Raw genomic sequence first — 15,804 nt, 5'->3', positions numbered from 1 at the left:
GTTAGATTACATTAAAATAATTCTAGCAAAACTTTTGAGCGTTTTCTTGTGACGCCAGCTTTTAAAATATAGGAGGGGTTGGCAGACTTTGGCTCCTGGCCCGTCAGGGTAAGCCGCTGGCAGGTCGGGGCGTTTTGTTTACTTGCGGTGTACTGCATTCATCCAGAGCTTGGGGCGTCTGTGAACGCACCAGGTAAACAAAACGTCCCGACCCAGCAGTAGCTTACCCTGATGGGCTGGGAGCCAAAGTTTGCCAACCCCTGAAATATAGGGTCGGCTTATGAAAGGGTCATACAGTTTTTACTATTCTTACCTATCCATCTTGGGGGGTCGGCTTATAAACGAACAGGCTAATGAACAAGTATATACAGTACTCAGTGTCCTGTTTTTTTTGTTTTCATAACTTTAGAAGGTGGTACCTGATATAATGGCATGATTATTTTTTAGACATATCTTTTGGGAAGCTGTGCTTCAGACAGAAATATTGTGCTGTATGACATGAGGCAATCAACTCCATTAAAGAAGGTAACTTTGTTTTCTTGCTGTTTTAATGATTTGTTCATAAAATGTTGATAGCAGTTTTGGTAATACAGCAACACTTAAGTAGCATGTTAACATGGAGAGGCCCCGGACAATTTAAAGTTAGTCCCTGACATAGTAAGCACTGGGGATTTTGGACCAAGTGGGAGTTCTGTGAGTGTCATCTCTTTAATTTAAACTAATCTGGGGTGTGAATTTTTGTGATTTAAGCCATGCAAAGGGTTTAAAAAGGGCCCTCTTTTCATTTCAAATTGGCTGTCATACTCTCTCTGTAATTCATTGTAAATGTGTGTCAGACTGGATATAAGAGTCTTAAGGCTTGTCTACACTACCCGCCAGATTGGTGGGCAGAGATAGATCCAGCAGGGGTCGACTTATCATGTCTAATATAGATACAATAAATCGACCACTGAGTGCTCTGCAGTCGACTCTGGTACTCCACCAGAACGAGAAGAGCCAGCAGAGTCGACGGGAGAGCGTCAGCTGTCAACTTACCGCAGTGAAGACACCGTGATAAGTAGATCTAAGTATGTCGACTTCAGCTACGCTATCACATAGCTGAAGTTGCATATCTTAGTCAACCCTGCACAGTAGTGTAGACAAGCCCTTAGTTATGTTCATTTAATGTAGTGTTCCTACACGTGTGATGTTTTTTCTTGCCAGAGGGGGAGGCAAAGTAATTTTTTTTTAACTCTTAAAAGACTTTCACTCTCAAAAAAGGAGTTCCAGTTTAGGCTGTGCTGAAAAATTGAGCTTACACATATTTACAAATGGAAATGACAAGCTTTTCTTGAGCTTGCTTGAGTTAAATGATGTGATCGATACATTTCTAGTTAAAACTGAATAAATACTTTGTCGAATAACATTTATATTTATATAAATTATTTTGTACACAACATGTGAGTTGTCACTTGTCTTTCCATAAACATTTTAGGCAAACCATTAAATGTAAGATAATTCACAGTTGAGTATTTATGAACAATAATCTGGTTATTGGGTTCAAGGACTGACTCAGCTTGATGACATTTGTTTCTATGGGAGCGCAGTGTTCTGGCTCTTTGTTACGCACTGAGAGTCCCTATGGTGTATTATGCAGTCTGTTCCCACACAAAAAATCTGTCTTTGATGTGAGTGGGAGCCTTGTGTGGGGAAACAAGCACCAAACATCAGTAGAGCCTCAGTGATGATCCAAAATAATGTGCCTAGAAAGGCTTAACCGAACAGTATATCTGCTCTTTGATTTAAAATAAATTAATAAATTTTAAAAAATCTGACAGCAGCATAGGTCTCTTGTAAGAGAATGGAAATACTTCAAGATTTTTAGTATGTGAGAAAGTGCTTTCGGTGGGATGCAACTATAGCTCTACATTCACTCTATTCCAAGCCATCATTATTGTTTATTTTTCGTACTTAAAATAAGTTGTTAGTCCTGGTAGTATTACTAATGTAACTGAGTGAGTGAGCTGGATTCTCCTCTGTTTCACTTATCAACAGAACTGTTGTTAAAGCTCCAGTTCAAGAACCAAATTCTGGACTCATCTTTTTCCGAAGACAATGGAGTTGCACTTCTCTATAGTTGAGGGCAGAATTTGGCCCACAAAATCTCTCATTGGTGATGATGTGCTAGCCATAACACACAGATAAATGTAAAAATAGACTTCCATGCAGTTTAAAGGAGCCTGTCAAAGTTAGGAATGTAAGCTGTGTGGAGATGTAGGAATCCCCATTCAACAATTTTCTCGCTGTTCTATGCACTTCTGCATTGGTGATCTGTTGTTCTTTGGGTTACTGCCATGCAATCTTGTGAAGAGGCCCAAGGGGACCTTTGTTCAATTAAACATTAATATATAGATAGTCTAACCACCAGTGGAAACAGAGAGCTATGCTGTGAATTGCCATAGTCCAACTATTTTAGCAATAGTAAATATAAAACTATGATAGGAGGTAAAATTTAAAAAACCTCCACCACCAAACCCTGGCTTGCAGATGAGAAGCTTTTAAAGCAACTGTAATGAGGTGCTGTTTTCTTATAGTAAAGCAGTTTAAAAACGGAAAAAAAAAAAAAGGAATTGGAAACTAGAAGCACTGCTGCTGAAGAAAGATAAATGATAGACTTCCATTGTATCATTAGTGTATCTGGAAGTCTTTGAAAATGATTTATTTTTAAGAGAGAAATAATCAGTAGAAAAATCTGTGCTATGTTTAAAACAAAGTGGCTGTGAATGGGTGACGAGAATGGAAAACTCCTGGCCTGATTATCAGACAAAGATGCAAGATTTATCACTTAATTAGAACTGATAACCATCAATCACACCATTATTAAATAACGATTCTGCAGTATTTATAAAAACCTATGTGCAATCACCCTAATCGCAGACCTTCACAAAGCTAATGACTCCCTAAAAAAGAGCAGAGATCTCTTTCCTTTCAGATGTACTAGCTTTAATTTAGGAGATGAGATACCATGGCAGTGTTCAGGAGGGAACTGCAGCTCTGCAAAATAAAGCCCTTTGTTTTTCTTTTGTCTAGTGCAAATTGTTCTATTTAAGTGTGTACATTAATTTTGACAATTCTTGGTATATACATTACCATTACTTTCTCCACTTGCATTCGATTCCACAACTGTTATATGTGGCACATATTTTTAATGCAAACCCTATAAATATAAAAAATGAATTCTATAACCTCTACAGAGTCTGTACTAAAGATAAACATACAAATATTAGCCAACATAATTGAAAAGATATTTATTATGGGGGAGGAAGCAAACTGTTAGATGGTAAAACTTGCAGATGACACCATTATTTAGGATAGTCAAGGCCATTAAAGACTGCGAAAAACTTCATAGGGACTTAACAAATTTGGATAAATGGGCAGCATTATGGCAGAAGCAATTCCAAATGCAAGGTAATCTATACTGGAAGGTATTACTTGAACTACACATGAATATTCCTGGGCTCTAAATGAACTGTGACCACTTGCCGTGGAGTAGTCCTAAGGGTCATTACAGACAGCTTGAGGAAAACACTTGCTTAATTTGTGGTAGTTAATTTAATTTTAAAAAAAAATGCAAACGGTGTTCTGGTGTTTAACAAATGGAATAGAAAACAACACTGAAAGTATTAATGCCATGAAATAAATCAGTAGAACACCTAATTGGAATACTCTGATCAGTTCTGGTCCCCCCGCACCTGAAAACACATATGGCACAAGCAGAATGTATTCAGAAATGGTGATGAAAAGGACTACAGGCATGGAAAACCTTCCACATGAAAAGATTGGGACCATTTTAAATGTGTAAAAAAATGAATGGTGTAGAGAAGATAGAAAGGGTAAATGGGAGCACCCATAATTCAAGAACAGGAAGACATTCAGTGAAATTAAAAAGTAATCAACTTAAAACTGTAAAAAGGCAATCATTCTTGTATTTGAACTGCCTAGAGGACCAAATGGTGTTCCCATTGTTTGCAATACTAATAAAAACCTTAGCTGATCAAATAGGCCAAAAACTCAATACATACTAAAGTGGGAGAGATTAGTAAAATCTCACTGTACATGGACAATGTGTGTTTGTGTTACTTTTAATCTGCAGGTCTCCTTATTGACTCTTCACATAGGAAACCTCTAGCAAGTGTTCATGGTTTAAAAATAAACAAAACCAGTGTCCCCAAAGACTTCTTACCTGAAACTTGCCCTAGTAAAGAGTTCTCCTCGTTAAATGTCTGGACATTTCTATAATTAAAAATAGAGATCATGAAGTGGTCTCTGTTAGAAATTTAAAAGTTGCTGTAGTGGCTGTGTAAAAAATCACACCCACGGTAACTCAAATCTCTTCAAGCCCCAGGCTGAATTCTACAACTGCTGTCAGGCATAATATTAGATATGTATGGTAACATTATTGGTTCAGTTGGTGTTTTTACTTGAAAAATGTAGAATGAGTCCATGTGTGAAACAATGGACTCAAGATATAGTAGACATCATTCAGTTGGAAAAGAGCTATTATGAAACAAGAGGTGAAGGCATAGATTTGACCAAAACTGGCTCCTTCTGAGTGGGAGCTACCCATACTAAGACCCAAATCAAAAACAACAAATGCTTAGCCACTTCTGATTCACCAGTAATACCAAATAAAAGAAAAGGAGGACTTGTGGCACCTTAGAGACTAACAAATTTATTTGAGCATAAGCTTTGGTGAGCTACAGCTCACTTCATCGGATGCATTCAGTGGAAAATACAGTGGGGAGATTTATATACATAGAGAACATGAAACAATGGGTGTTACCATACACACTGTAATGAGAGTGATCAGGTAAGGTGAGCTATTACCAGCAGGAGGCGGGGGGGGGACGGGACCTTTTGTAGTGGTAATCAAGGTGGGCCGTTTCCAGCAGTTGACAAGAACGTCTGAGGAACAGCGGGGGGGAGGAATAAACTTGGGGAAATAGTTTTACTTCGTGTTACCAAAAGAAACTACAGCATTTGGTCAAGAAACTCCCTAAAAAAGCACAAGAACAAATCTGCACAGACACACCCTTGGAACCCCGACCAGGAGTATTCTATCTGCTACCCAAGATCCATAAACCTGGAAATCCTGGATGCCCCATCATCTCAGGCATTGGCACCCTGACAGCAGGATTGTCTGGCTATGTGGACTCCCTCGTCAGGCCCTACGCTACCAGCACTCCCAGCTATCTTCGAGACACCACTGACTTCCTGAGGAAACTACAATCCATCAGTGATCTTCCTGAAAACACTATCCTAGCCATGATGGATGTAGAAGCCCTCTACACCAACATTCCACACAAAGATGGACTACAAGCCGTCAGGAACAGTATCCCCGATAATGTCACGGCAAACCTGCTGGCTGAACTTTGTGACTTTGTCCTCACCCATAACTATTTCACATTGGGGACAATGTATACCTTCAAATCAGTGGCACTGCCATGGGTACCCGAATGGCCCCACAGTATGCCAACATTTTTATGGCTGACTTAGAACAACGCTTCCTCAGCTCTTGTCCCCTAATGCCCCTATTCTACTTGCACTACATTGATGACATCTTCATCATCTGGACCCATGGAAAAGAAGCCCTTGGAAATTGTTGAAATCATGGTGGAATTCCTCATCCCACCATCAACCTCAGCCTGGACCAGTCCACACAAGAGATCCACTTCCTGGACCCTACGGTGCTGATAAGCGATGGTCACATCAACACCACCCTATACCGGAAACCTACTGACCGCTATGCCTACCTACATGCCTCCAGCTTTCATCTAGACCACACCACACAATCCATTGTCTACAGCCAAGCTCTACGATACAACCGCATTTGCTCCAACCCCTCAGACAGAGACAAACACCTGTAAGATCTCTATCAAGCGTTCTTACAAATACAATACCCACCTGCTGAAGTGAAGAAACAGTTTGACAGAGCCAGAAGAGTACCCAGAAGTCACCTACTACAGGACAGGACCAACAAAGGTAATAACAGAACGCCACTAGCCATCACCTTCAGCCCCCAACTAAAACCTCTCCAACGCATCATCAAGGATCTACAACCTATCCTGAAGGACGACCCATCACTCTCCCAGATCTTGGGAGACAGGCCAGTCCTTGCTTACAGACAGCCCCCCAACCTGAAGCAAATACTCACCATCATCCACACACCACACAACAGAACCACTAACCCAGGAACCTATCCTTGCAACAAAGCCCGTTGCCAACTGTGTCCACATGTCTATTCAGGGGACACCATCATAAGGCCGGATCACATCAGCCACACTATCAGAGGCTCGTTCACCTGCACATCTACCAATGTGATATATACAGTCATGTGCCAGCAATGCCCCTCTGCCATGTACCTTGGCCAAACTGGACAGTCTCTACGTAAAAGAATAAATGGACACAAATCAGACGTCAAGAATTATAACGTTCAAAAACGAGTCGGAGAACACGTCAGTCTCTTTGGTCACTCGATTACAGACCTAAAAGTGGCAATTCTTCAACAAAAAAACTTCAAAAACAGACTCCAACGAGAGACTGCTGAATTGGAATTAATTTGCAAACTGGATACAATTAACTTAGGCTTGAATCAAGACTGGGAGTGGATGGGTCATTACACAAAGTAAAACTATTTCCCCATGTTTATTCCCCCGCCCCACCCCCCGCTGTTCCTCAGACGTTCTTGTCAACTGCTGGAAATGGCCCACCTTGATTATCACTACAAAAGGTCCCCCCCCTCCCCGCCCCCCACTCTCCTGCTGGTAATAGCTCACCTTACCTGATCACTCTCGTTACAGTGTGTATGGTAACACCCATTGTTTCATGTTCTCTGTGCGTATATAAATCTCCCCACTGTATTTTCCACTGAATGCATCCGATGAAGTGAGCTGTAGCTCACGAAAGCTTATGCTCAAATAAATTTTGTTACTCTCTAAGGTGCCACAAGTCCTCCTTTTTCTTTTTGCGGATACAGACTAACACGGCTGCTACTCTGAAACCTATAATACCAAATAGTTACTTTTTACCAAAATTTAAATTTAGAATATTGATCATATATGTAATAAAACTTGGCTATAAGTTTATTTTTGTGGCTTTGGTGTAATCCGTGCAGTGTTCACTTACTGTTAACCAGTTTAAAATTAAATTTTCATCCACGTATAATAAGCTGAGAGAGAGAGTTGAGTAGAATAAAGATTAAATACAAAACTTTGGCTAGGATTAGAGTTGACAACAGTCTGTTTGAATTGCTCACTTATTAATAACTTCTGTGTCGTTATCCATCTAATATGTGGCAGGAAGAATCACTGTGTGCAAATAACTCTCTTGATATGGTGGTTGGAAACTCCTCCATGCCTCAGGAGAGACCAGAGCTACTCTGTTAATAGATGACAGATGATTTTTTTTCCTCCTCCCCCAACAATTCCCCAGCTGTCATTACGATTACAGGACTCCTCTTTAGGGTGGGAGAATAGAACATATGGCTTCCTAATACCTTTCATCTAATCGACTATTAGCAAAATGTGTGGGTTGTCTTACTAGGGGGGTTGTCAGCTCCATCTCGACTACTTTAAGATGAAGCTGGTTTTTTATGTGGCCATCTGGTTTTCACAAGTTCAGGATGCAAAATTCCTGACTCATAAGCAACTTACTGCCAGTGGTACAGGTCCCATTTTTACTTCGGGCTTGTCTACACTACCCACCGGATCGGTGGGCAGCGATCAATCCAGCGGGAGGTCAATTTATCGCGTCTAGAATGGACGCGATAAATCAACCGCTGAGCACTCCTGTCGACTTTGGTACGCCAGCAGAACAAGGGAGCGCAAGTGGAGTCGATGGGAGAGCGTCTGCTGTGATATACTGCAGTGAAGACACCGCGGTAAGTAGATCTAAGTACGTCGACTTCAGCTACACTATTCACATAGCTGAAGTTGCATATCTTAGATCGACCCTGCGCGATAGTGTAGACAAGCCCTTAGTATATCTGTGGTATTATACTAACTACACCCACCCAAAAACTGCTAGGCACTTCTCAAAGCAGACAAGATATCATCTTGGCCTGAGGAATTAATAAACAATAATTTCTGACATAGTAAGAAGATAATAGCTGGGGTGGGGCATAGTTGCAGAAAGGACGGGGCAGTATTAATTTTAAATGTGGTTACTTAGCAAAGACTAATCCATTGCATCATCCATCAAAGATATCTTTTAAAGAAATATGTCAAATAGATAAGTAGATTTGAAAGGTTACTTTTGGTGTTATGGAAGAAATGGACCTTCAGGGGAGATGTAAAAGTAGCTTGGTGGACCAGCTCAGGAATGGTATTCCCTGGGTAAAGGGCAGCATGGCATGGCATAAAGCCCTTGTTACATGACATGTCTCCACAGAGAACTTAATTGCAGCATAATCTGAAGGAAAGACCTCACAATTTGGGACAGGAAGTCCTGAGTCCTAATCCTTGCACTGCCACTGAAATGCTCTGTGGCCTTGGGTATGTCACTTCACCCTTCTGCCTCAGTTTCTGCATCTGTAGAATGGAGTTGTTTACCTGCTTCCCGGAGGTGTTGGGAGATTTGGTGTGTGTGTGGAGAATGGCCACTATTTATTACCTATAACAATGTATTTTTTTCTCAGGTTATCTTGGACATGAGGACAAATACGCTCTGTTGGAACCCCATGGAAGCTTTTATTTTCACTTCAGCAAATGAGGACCACAAGTAAGCATGCTATCGCTTTTTGGTGATCCCTGTTAGTTTACTTACCTAAATCTTATTTATTCATCCTTTATTCTACAGTATTTTTATAAAATCACTTCACATTTTATATTTGAGTAACTTAAGTAAATGACTAATTAGAAAATCCTAGGTTTGTTGGATACATTGTTGTATTAAGTAGCAGACCACTCTTTCCACATGAATCAATAGCTGGAATTAATACATTGTCTTTTACTAAAAATTAGCCACCATTTTGTTCTCTAAAGGCCTAGTGAAGCAGTCCTTCTTTGGCCTTAAAGTCAATGAGAGTGTTTGAAAGACCTCATGACCTACCTTTGCAAGACCAAAGATAGTGCTACTAAGGAGGGCTGTAGTACTATGTACCCACCAGCTACTGTTGTACTCCCAACTAGCTTTCTCAAACTAAATCTGCTGTTCATATATTTACAAGGTCTATCTGTCCTTGATATGCCTGTGTCACTTATCTGCACTGAAAGTTATGCATAATCATCAAAATCAGAGTAACTATTTCTGTAGGAGGAGGAAATGGGTATATAAGATGACAGCTCTTCGGTCACCATTTTAGCTCACAATAAGAAAAAATGAATTGATGTAAGTGTAACCTACAATGGCACTTGGAAATTAAACACCATTGATCCGGCCACAAGAGCAATGAAAGTGCTTATTTACTTGCCAGCGATCATGAATCCTGGCATAGTATGCTAATCAGCTATTTTGGCATGAACATTTCTTTTTAAAAAAAATAAAAAGCCTCTTGATTTCTTTTTCCACAAAAGGTTTTAGTACTTAACCTTTGCTAGCTCTTCCTGTCTCCTAAAGCACTTTTTTGGGGGGGATGGCATTGGCCACTTGAACAGTCAAGCTAGTGTTGGAAAAAAGCCTTCTCTCTCTCTAATGGTGTTTAAACCCAGAAGCACTCAGGATACACTTCATACCTTTCTTTCCAAGGAGCCAGTGGTCCAAAAACAGAGATCACCGCTTTCTTCTATAATACATTAATATAGTGACTCTTCTTGAGGATACTCTTCCAAAGAACTGGTAACTGGCTATGTCGTTGAAAAGGGGAATACACTGGATGCTCTGTTTATTCCTTATTTGCGTGATGGGAAAAGTAAAGCCTCCTAAGCAGTTTAGTACAACTCATAGCTTGTAGCACCACTGAAGTGATCAAAACTTTATGAAGTTGGCAACCACTATTAATTCCTCTAATTTGTGTTTAAAAAAAATAGTTTAAAAAAAAAGTAACAATACTTGTGTACTGTTGTATATCTTCAACACATTGTACATGCATTAGTTAATTAAATGGTGGAGTAGCAGGTGCGAGTGGGAGAAGGAGGTCCTGCATTCTGAAGGAGTTTGGTTCCCTTCCCCATTCCCCAAGCAGGCAAGGATTTCCCTATAAGCTCCTACTGGGAAAACCTCTGGAGTTGGCTGGCCTGCCTTCAGTGAAGATGCTACTACACCAACGGGAGAGCTTCTCCTTTTGGCGCAGTTAATCCACCTCTGCGAGAGGCGGTAACTATGTTGATGGGAGAAGCCCTCCTATCGACATAGCGCTATCCACACCAGGAGTTAGGTTGGATTAACTCCGTGGCTTAGGGGTTTGGATTTTTACACCCCTGAGTGACTTAGTTATACTGATGTAAGTTTATAGTGTAGACCTGACTTTAATGAGGGCAGTGTAGCAGAGAAGAGAGGGTGGCAGGCAGGGCAAAGGGTGTGCCAAATGGAATCTGAGAAACACTCAGCAGTTGTAGATGGTACATTTGAGGCTGGAGGTGGGAGGAATGAAGGACGACGATGTGGTAGCTTATGAAGCAGGTTGAGCCAGAGAACCAAAAACAGGCTGAGGGAGAAGTAGAGTAAAGGAGACTCCCTTTTCCTGTACGAACAGGGAAGGAATCCTAACTCTAGCAATACAGCTAAACTTACCAGCTAGTATGTGTTCTGTACCTTTTTTCAAGTCCTACGATTCTTTTCATGCTTTATTAGCAGTTGTCTGACTTGAAATAAACAGTTTTAGGTCCTAGGATCTAAAAGCTGAGCTTTGTGGGTGCATATAATCACATACTTCAAAGAAATGTATGGTGATATAACATGCATTTGATAATTCAGTTCATTTGGAAATTGGTATCTGAAAAGCACTAATCTTTTTCACATAAGTGTTTATATGAGATGGTATTTAAAGCATGGTGCCTTCTTTTAATTAGCAAATTTCTTTTACAGCTTATATACATTTGATATGCGTTTTCTTGAGTCACCTGTAATGGTTCACACTGATCATGTGTCTGCAGTTCTTGATGTGGATTACTCCCCCACTGGGAAAGAATTTGTATCTGCCAGCTTTGATAAATCTATTCGCATTTTTCCTGTAGACAAAGGTCACAGCAGGTCAGTGATTTTTTTTTCTTTCCCCCAAATCTACCTCTTAGGTCTCCCCCGCGGGGGGGCCCCCCCCAAAAAAAATGCTTAGCTCTCTCATTAACCTATATAATCAATAGATTCCCATTGCGTGCCTATAGGGTCTCATCATATGAATGAATGTAAATACTAAATCACTGTCTAAATTTTTATTAAATATATTAGAGTAAAACTCCTATTTAATGAGCGGTGAATTTTGTGTTCTAGTTTTGAGTGAAAATTGTAAGTGGAATCCAGGGATGAAATTTCTCTAGCCTGTTAAATCATTTTTTTTTCTCCTCTTACTGATATTTCTGGTACTAAGGTGCCAAGGACAGTAGTAGTAGTCTAAGTGAAACATTGACCATTTCATATAGAACAGGGGATAGATATACTCCTTGTTTCATGACGTGATGTCCTTTGGGAAGGCAGCCGAATGTTACTTCCCTGTCAAGCAGTATATCTTGTTACAAACACACCTTTGATTTCTGCTGTCACCTCAGACCTCTCTTGACACTATTGCTTTCCAAATATGTCTTAGATTGAATATTAATTCTGAATTATTATTCCTAGATGTATTAGTTTGCATTTGTCCATTTTATCTCATTTTATTTCCTGCCTTTATTTCTGATCTGTGTAGGTCCCTTTGTATATCTCTGTCACCACTGATGTGTACAACACCTACAGTTTTGTAGCATTTGTCTTTTTATGGGCTGTTTTTTCTCCTCCTTTTGAATGATTACATACAACAGGATGTAAAAGATTCCTGTGGAAACATTCTGGACACTTCGCTGATCTAATTAATTTTCACTTATTATCTTTTTGTTCATGCTTCTCTAACCAGGTTTTATCCATGTGACAATGTTTATATCCACCACAGTTTGAATTATTTTTTTCATGTAAGATTTCATAAGCATAATGACAGGTTTGCATCCGATGAAGTGAGCTTTAGCTCACGAAAGCTCATGCTCAAATAAACTGGTTAGTCTCTAAGGTGCCACAAGTACTCCTTTTCTTTTTTCTTTTTTCATAAGCATATTAAGTACTACACTAAAGTTTAGATTTCATCGACTGTGCACTCCCTTCATTATTTTTTCAATTTGATCAAAATCAAAGAAAGTTATCAGGTTTGTCTGGCATTATTTGTTCTCCATAAACCTGTACTGTTTGTTGTGTCTGGTTCCATTATTCTCTACTGTTGTAGGTTCTTCCAGTTTTTTATTCTTGCTGCTTTATTTTACTGGAAGACTTGCCAAATAGCATTTGCAAGACTTGCTCTTTTTCTTAAGAGATGCCTTTTCTCAAAAATAGTTGCCAGTGGTTTAAGTTTATTAATTATTTCCTCTAGGATGTTGGAATGCATATTAATCAGACCGGCTGATTGTGTGGAGTCCATTTTATTATTGACAGCTTCCTTAGTGTACTCTCCAAACTGTTCATATGCCCCTTTGTCTTATTAAAGGCCAACTTTTTTTTTTCCTGAGTCCTTAATAATTGATCTACAAAACTTTTAGTTTTCCTTCAATCCTGGAATTGTGTTGCAGATACCCACTGTAGTTCCTTGACTATTTTTTATTTTTGTATTGCTAAGCAAAGTGGTAGCTGTTCCTCTTATGTCGATCAGATAACTATTTTAATTGTTTTTTGTAAATATTTTTGATCCATAGAAGGGGAAAAGAGGTAGAACTGTGTAGCGCTGAAGGGGGGAAGAGGGAAAGCGTAAGTGCAAACTACCAGGAAGCTTGCCAAAAAGAAGTCTGAGCTGATGGTATCCACTTGTGTATCCAGATGTATGGGGGGGGGGGCGGGGGCGGGGGTTTGTCTGTCTGACTGTCTGTCCCTGGTGCACTAGTAGCTCTGAGAACTGAACGACTTGACTTAAGTACCTCTTTAAACGAGGAACACAATCTTGTCACAGTTAATTCAGAAGACTTTATTCGCAGTCAGGTGGGTTAGGAACTTGTTCTCTTTGTTTTTAAGGAAAGCTTAAATTTGAAACTTGAAACTGTAGGGAAGACACAGACCTGATTATTCCTCCTTGGGGTATGGAGGGAACGTGCCTTTTTGGGTATGTCTATAGTGCAAGTGAAGGTGTGGTTGTAGCATGAGCAGGCATAGCTGTGCTGGTTTTAATTTAGCGAGCATGGGTAACAGTGACAGGGTAGATGTGGTAGTACGGGCTTCAGCACAGCTAGATGCCTAGTACAAGCCCGCCAGGGAGCCTGTGTACATACTCTGGTTGCTAGCCTACGCTGAAGCCTGTGCCGCCATATCTACACTATAGTTATTACCTTTGCTAGCTAAATTAAAACTAACAGTAGATTGTCTACCCATCACACTTCCACTTATAGTGTAAACATACCCTAAGTGGGGAGGGGAGTCTTTGTGGAAGACCTTACATGTTATGAGGAAGCTGTAAACACTCTCATTGGTATTCCAAAGTTCAGCCTTGAAGGCACATGCCCTCAAAGGTACACACAACTCCCATTGTACACAGATATGAAAAGGCAGAATTTATGGCCAGATTCTAAGCTGATGTAAATTGGTGTATTTCTTTTGAAGTTTATGGAGCTATGTCTGTTTACACCAGGTGAGGTTGTAGCCCCTGATAGATGATACTAACTAACTCTCTGTAGTTCTTGACTTGTTTTACAAGACCAGTAGTTTGGACTTTAATGGAGGCAGCCTGATCCAGTGTATTGGATGCTGCAATAAGACAAAAGACCTAGGCATATTATTGGCTCTGCAATTGCTTTCCTGTGTAGCCAGGTCAAATCACTTAACTTGTGTGTGCCTTAGGGCTTATCTATAGATGGAGTTATTCAGGACTAGCTCCTTGTGTCCTCTTATTCCATAATAAGTGTGCCTTGGTTTTATTTAGCTTAGCCCAGTGGATTAAGCTAAACAGCAAAAAAAAAAGGCACTTTTCCTTTGGAATAAGTGTGCGCACAAATGGAATTGGCCAGGAATAGTTTTTGTGTTTTTAAATCATACCCTAACTTAATCTGAATTAATTTTCAAGTGTACATAAGCCTGTATTTTGCCAACTCTAAAATAGCAGCAATGATACTTGGCCACCACTGTAATGTATTTTGGGATTGATCTAAAGTCCACTGAGGTCACTAGACACACCCCACCCCCTCATGTTTGTGTAAAAGGCACTATATGTGCTAATTATCTGTTAAAACTATTTTCTATCTGGTTTATTAATCGAATAATACAAATAAATAATACAAAAATTAAAGTTTAAAACATGAAGTTTGATTAAACTAAAAATGTTCAAAACTTTAGAACATTGGTAAATATATAAGATGTAGTAAATTTTTGTTTGTTTATGTAGCTGAAACCAAGTTATTGCTTTACGTGAATGTTATTGATCCACTTGTTTGCGTGGTAAATATTGAATGAAATCCAAATAGGAGTTTGTTTTAAATAGTGATTTAAATATAACATTTAGAAGCATTCACTCATAATTTAGCTGACAAATTCATAGTTTGTTGAACACACGAATGAAGCATTTCTGAAGGTCAGTGCAAATTTATTTTTCAAATATTGCTAGCATTGTTGAACAAAAGGTTGATGTATTGTCTATCGGCAGAAATTATTAGTTATTGGTTTAAAAGCAACATTACTGTTCTAAATCCTTCACCTGCTTGTCAGCAATGGTCACTCCCCAGTGTGTGCTGAAGCATTTTTATTTTAAGCTGTTTTCTCATATGGCTTGCAAATTCCTCATTCTCTGACAGAGGAGGAGGCTATTTTTCTGGGGGTAAAGGAGGAAAATTGCAGTGAACAGTAACTGACACATCTCCAAATTCATATTGATGCTCTTAGGTTTCAAACATCTTCTCACTCATTCACAGCATTGGTGCCAGACAGACTAAGTTTAGCTCTACAATTCCCATATCTGTAATGCTTACTCAAGACATTATAAATTTCACTCACAATATTTGTTAGTATAAAGAAATAGCTGTCTAGGATTTGTAGATAGTGTATGTCTGTATGACTGACTTTGGTAATCTAAGGAGAACAATTCTTCTGCTAGTTAGATGCCATGGAAAAGATGAGAGGTTTTTTTTAAAGTATTATCTAGATAATGTTTTGTCAGTATATTTTAGGCAGAATTTAATTGGAGAACTTTTCATGTATCAGTTTAGAGACTATTCCCCTGTAAACAAAACCATTTTAATCAGTTATGGTTATTGTAGAACAAATATTCAGACTTTGAAGAGAGAACATTATGATAGGTGAAAGGCAGCAATGATTAGGAAGGTAACTATAACACATTTTCTAATGATTCTTTCGGCTTCTTTTAGAGAGGTATATCATACAAAGCGAATGCAGCATGTCATCACTGTCAAGTGGACCTCTGACAACAAGTACATTCTGTGTGGCTCAGATGAGATGAACATTCGTCTGTGGAAAGCTAATGCTTCTGAAAAACTGGGCGTGGTAAGATTTTTGTGCTAGCTTCACCAGTTATCTCAAGACTGATTAAGATACAAACAGTATTTTTCCAAAATTAAAAATAAACTTCTAAAAATTCAGAACTTTCTAAAAGGAAAACATAATTGAAAATTTATTTTGAAAATTTTGAGATAATATGCAAATCAGCATATCAGTATTGGC

General features: G+C 39.3%; 1 protein-coding gene across 1 annotated transcript in view; it reads left to right on the top strand.

Moving 5' to 3' along the window:
- DCAF13 (DDB1 and CUL4 associated factor 13) overlaps nt 1-15,804 on the top strand; it is a 44,509-nt gene that overhangs the window by 12,343 nt on the left and 16,362 nt on the right. Inside the window, exons 6-9 of the mRNA XM_074942985.1 lie at nt 448-525; nt 8,675-8,757; nt 11,002-11,166; nt 15,492-15,627. Of these exons, the coding sequence (XP_074799086.1) occupies nt 448-525; nt 8,675-8,757; nt 11,002-11,166; nt 15,492-15,627 (462 nt within the window). The remainder of the gene's footprint in view (nt 1-447; nt 526-8,674; nt 8,758-11,001; nt 11,167-15,491; nt 15,628-15,804) is intronic.

Source organism: Natator depressus, chromosome 2 (assembly GCF_965152275.1).
Source record: "Natator depressus isolate rNatDep1 chromosome 2, rNatDep2.hap1, whole genome shotgun sequence".
NCBI classification, from domain to species: domain Eukaryota; kingdom Metazoa; phylum Chordata; order Testudines; family Cheloniidae; genus Natator; species Natator depressus.
Note: the sequence above shows the minus strand (reverse complement) of the source record. Positions and strands in the feature narration are given on the sequence as shown.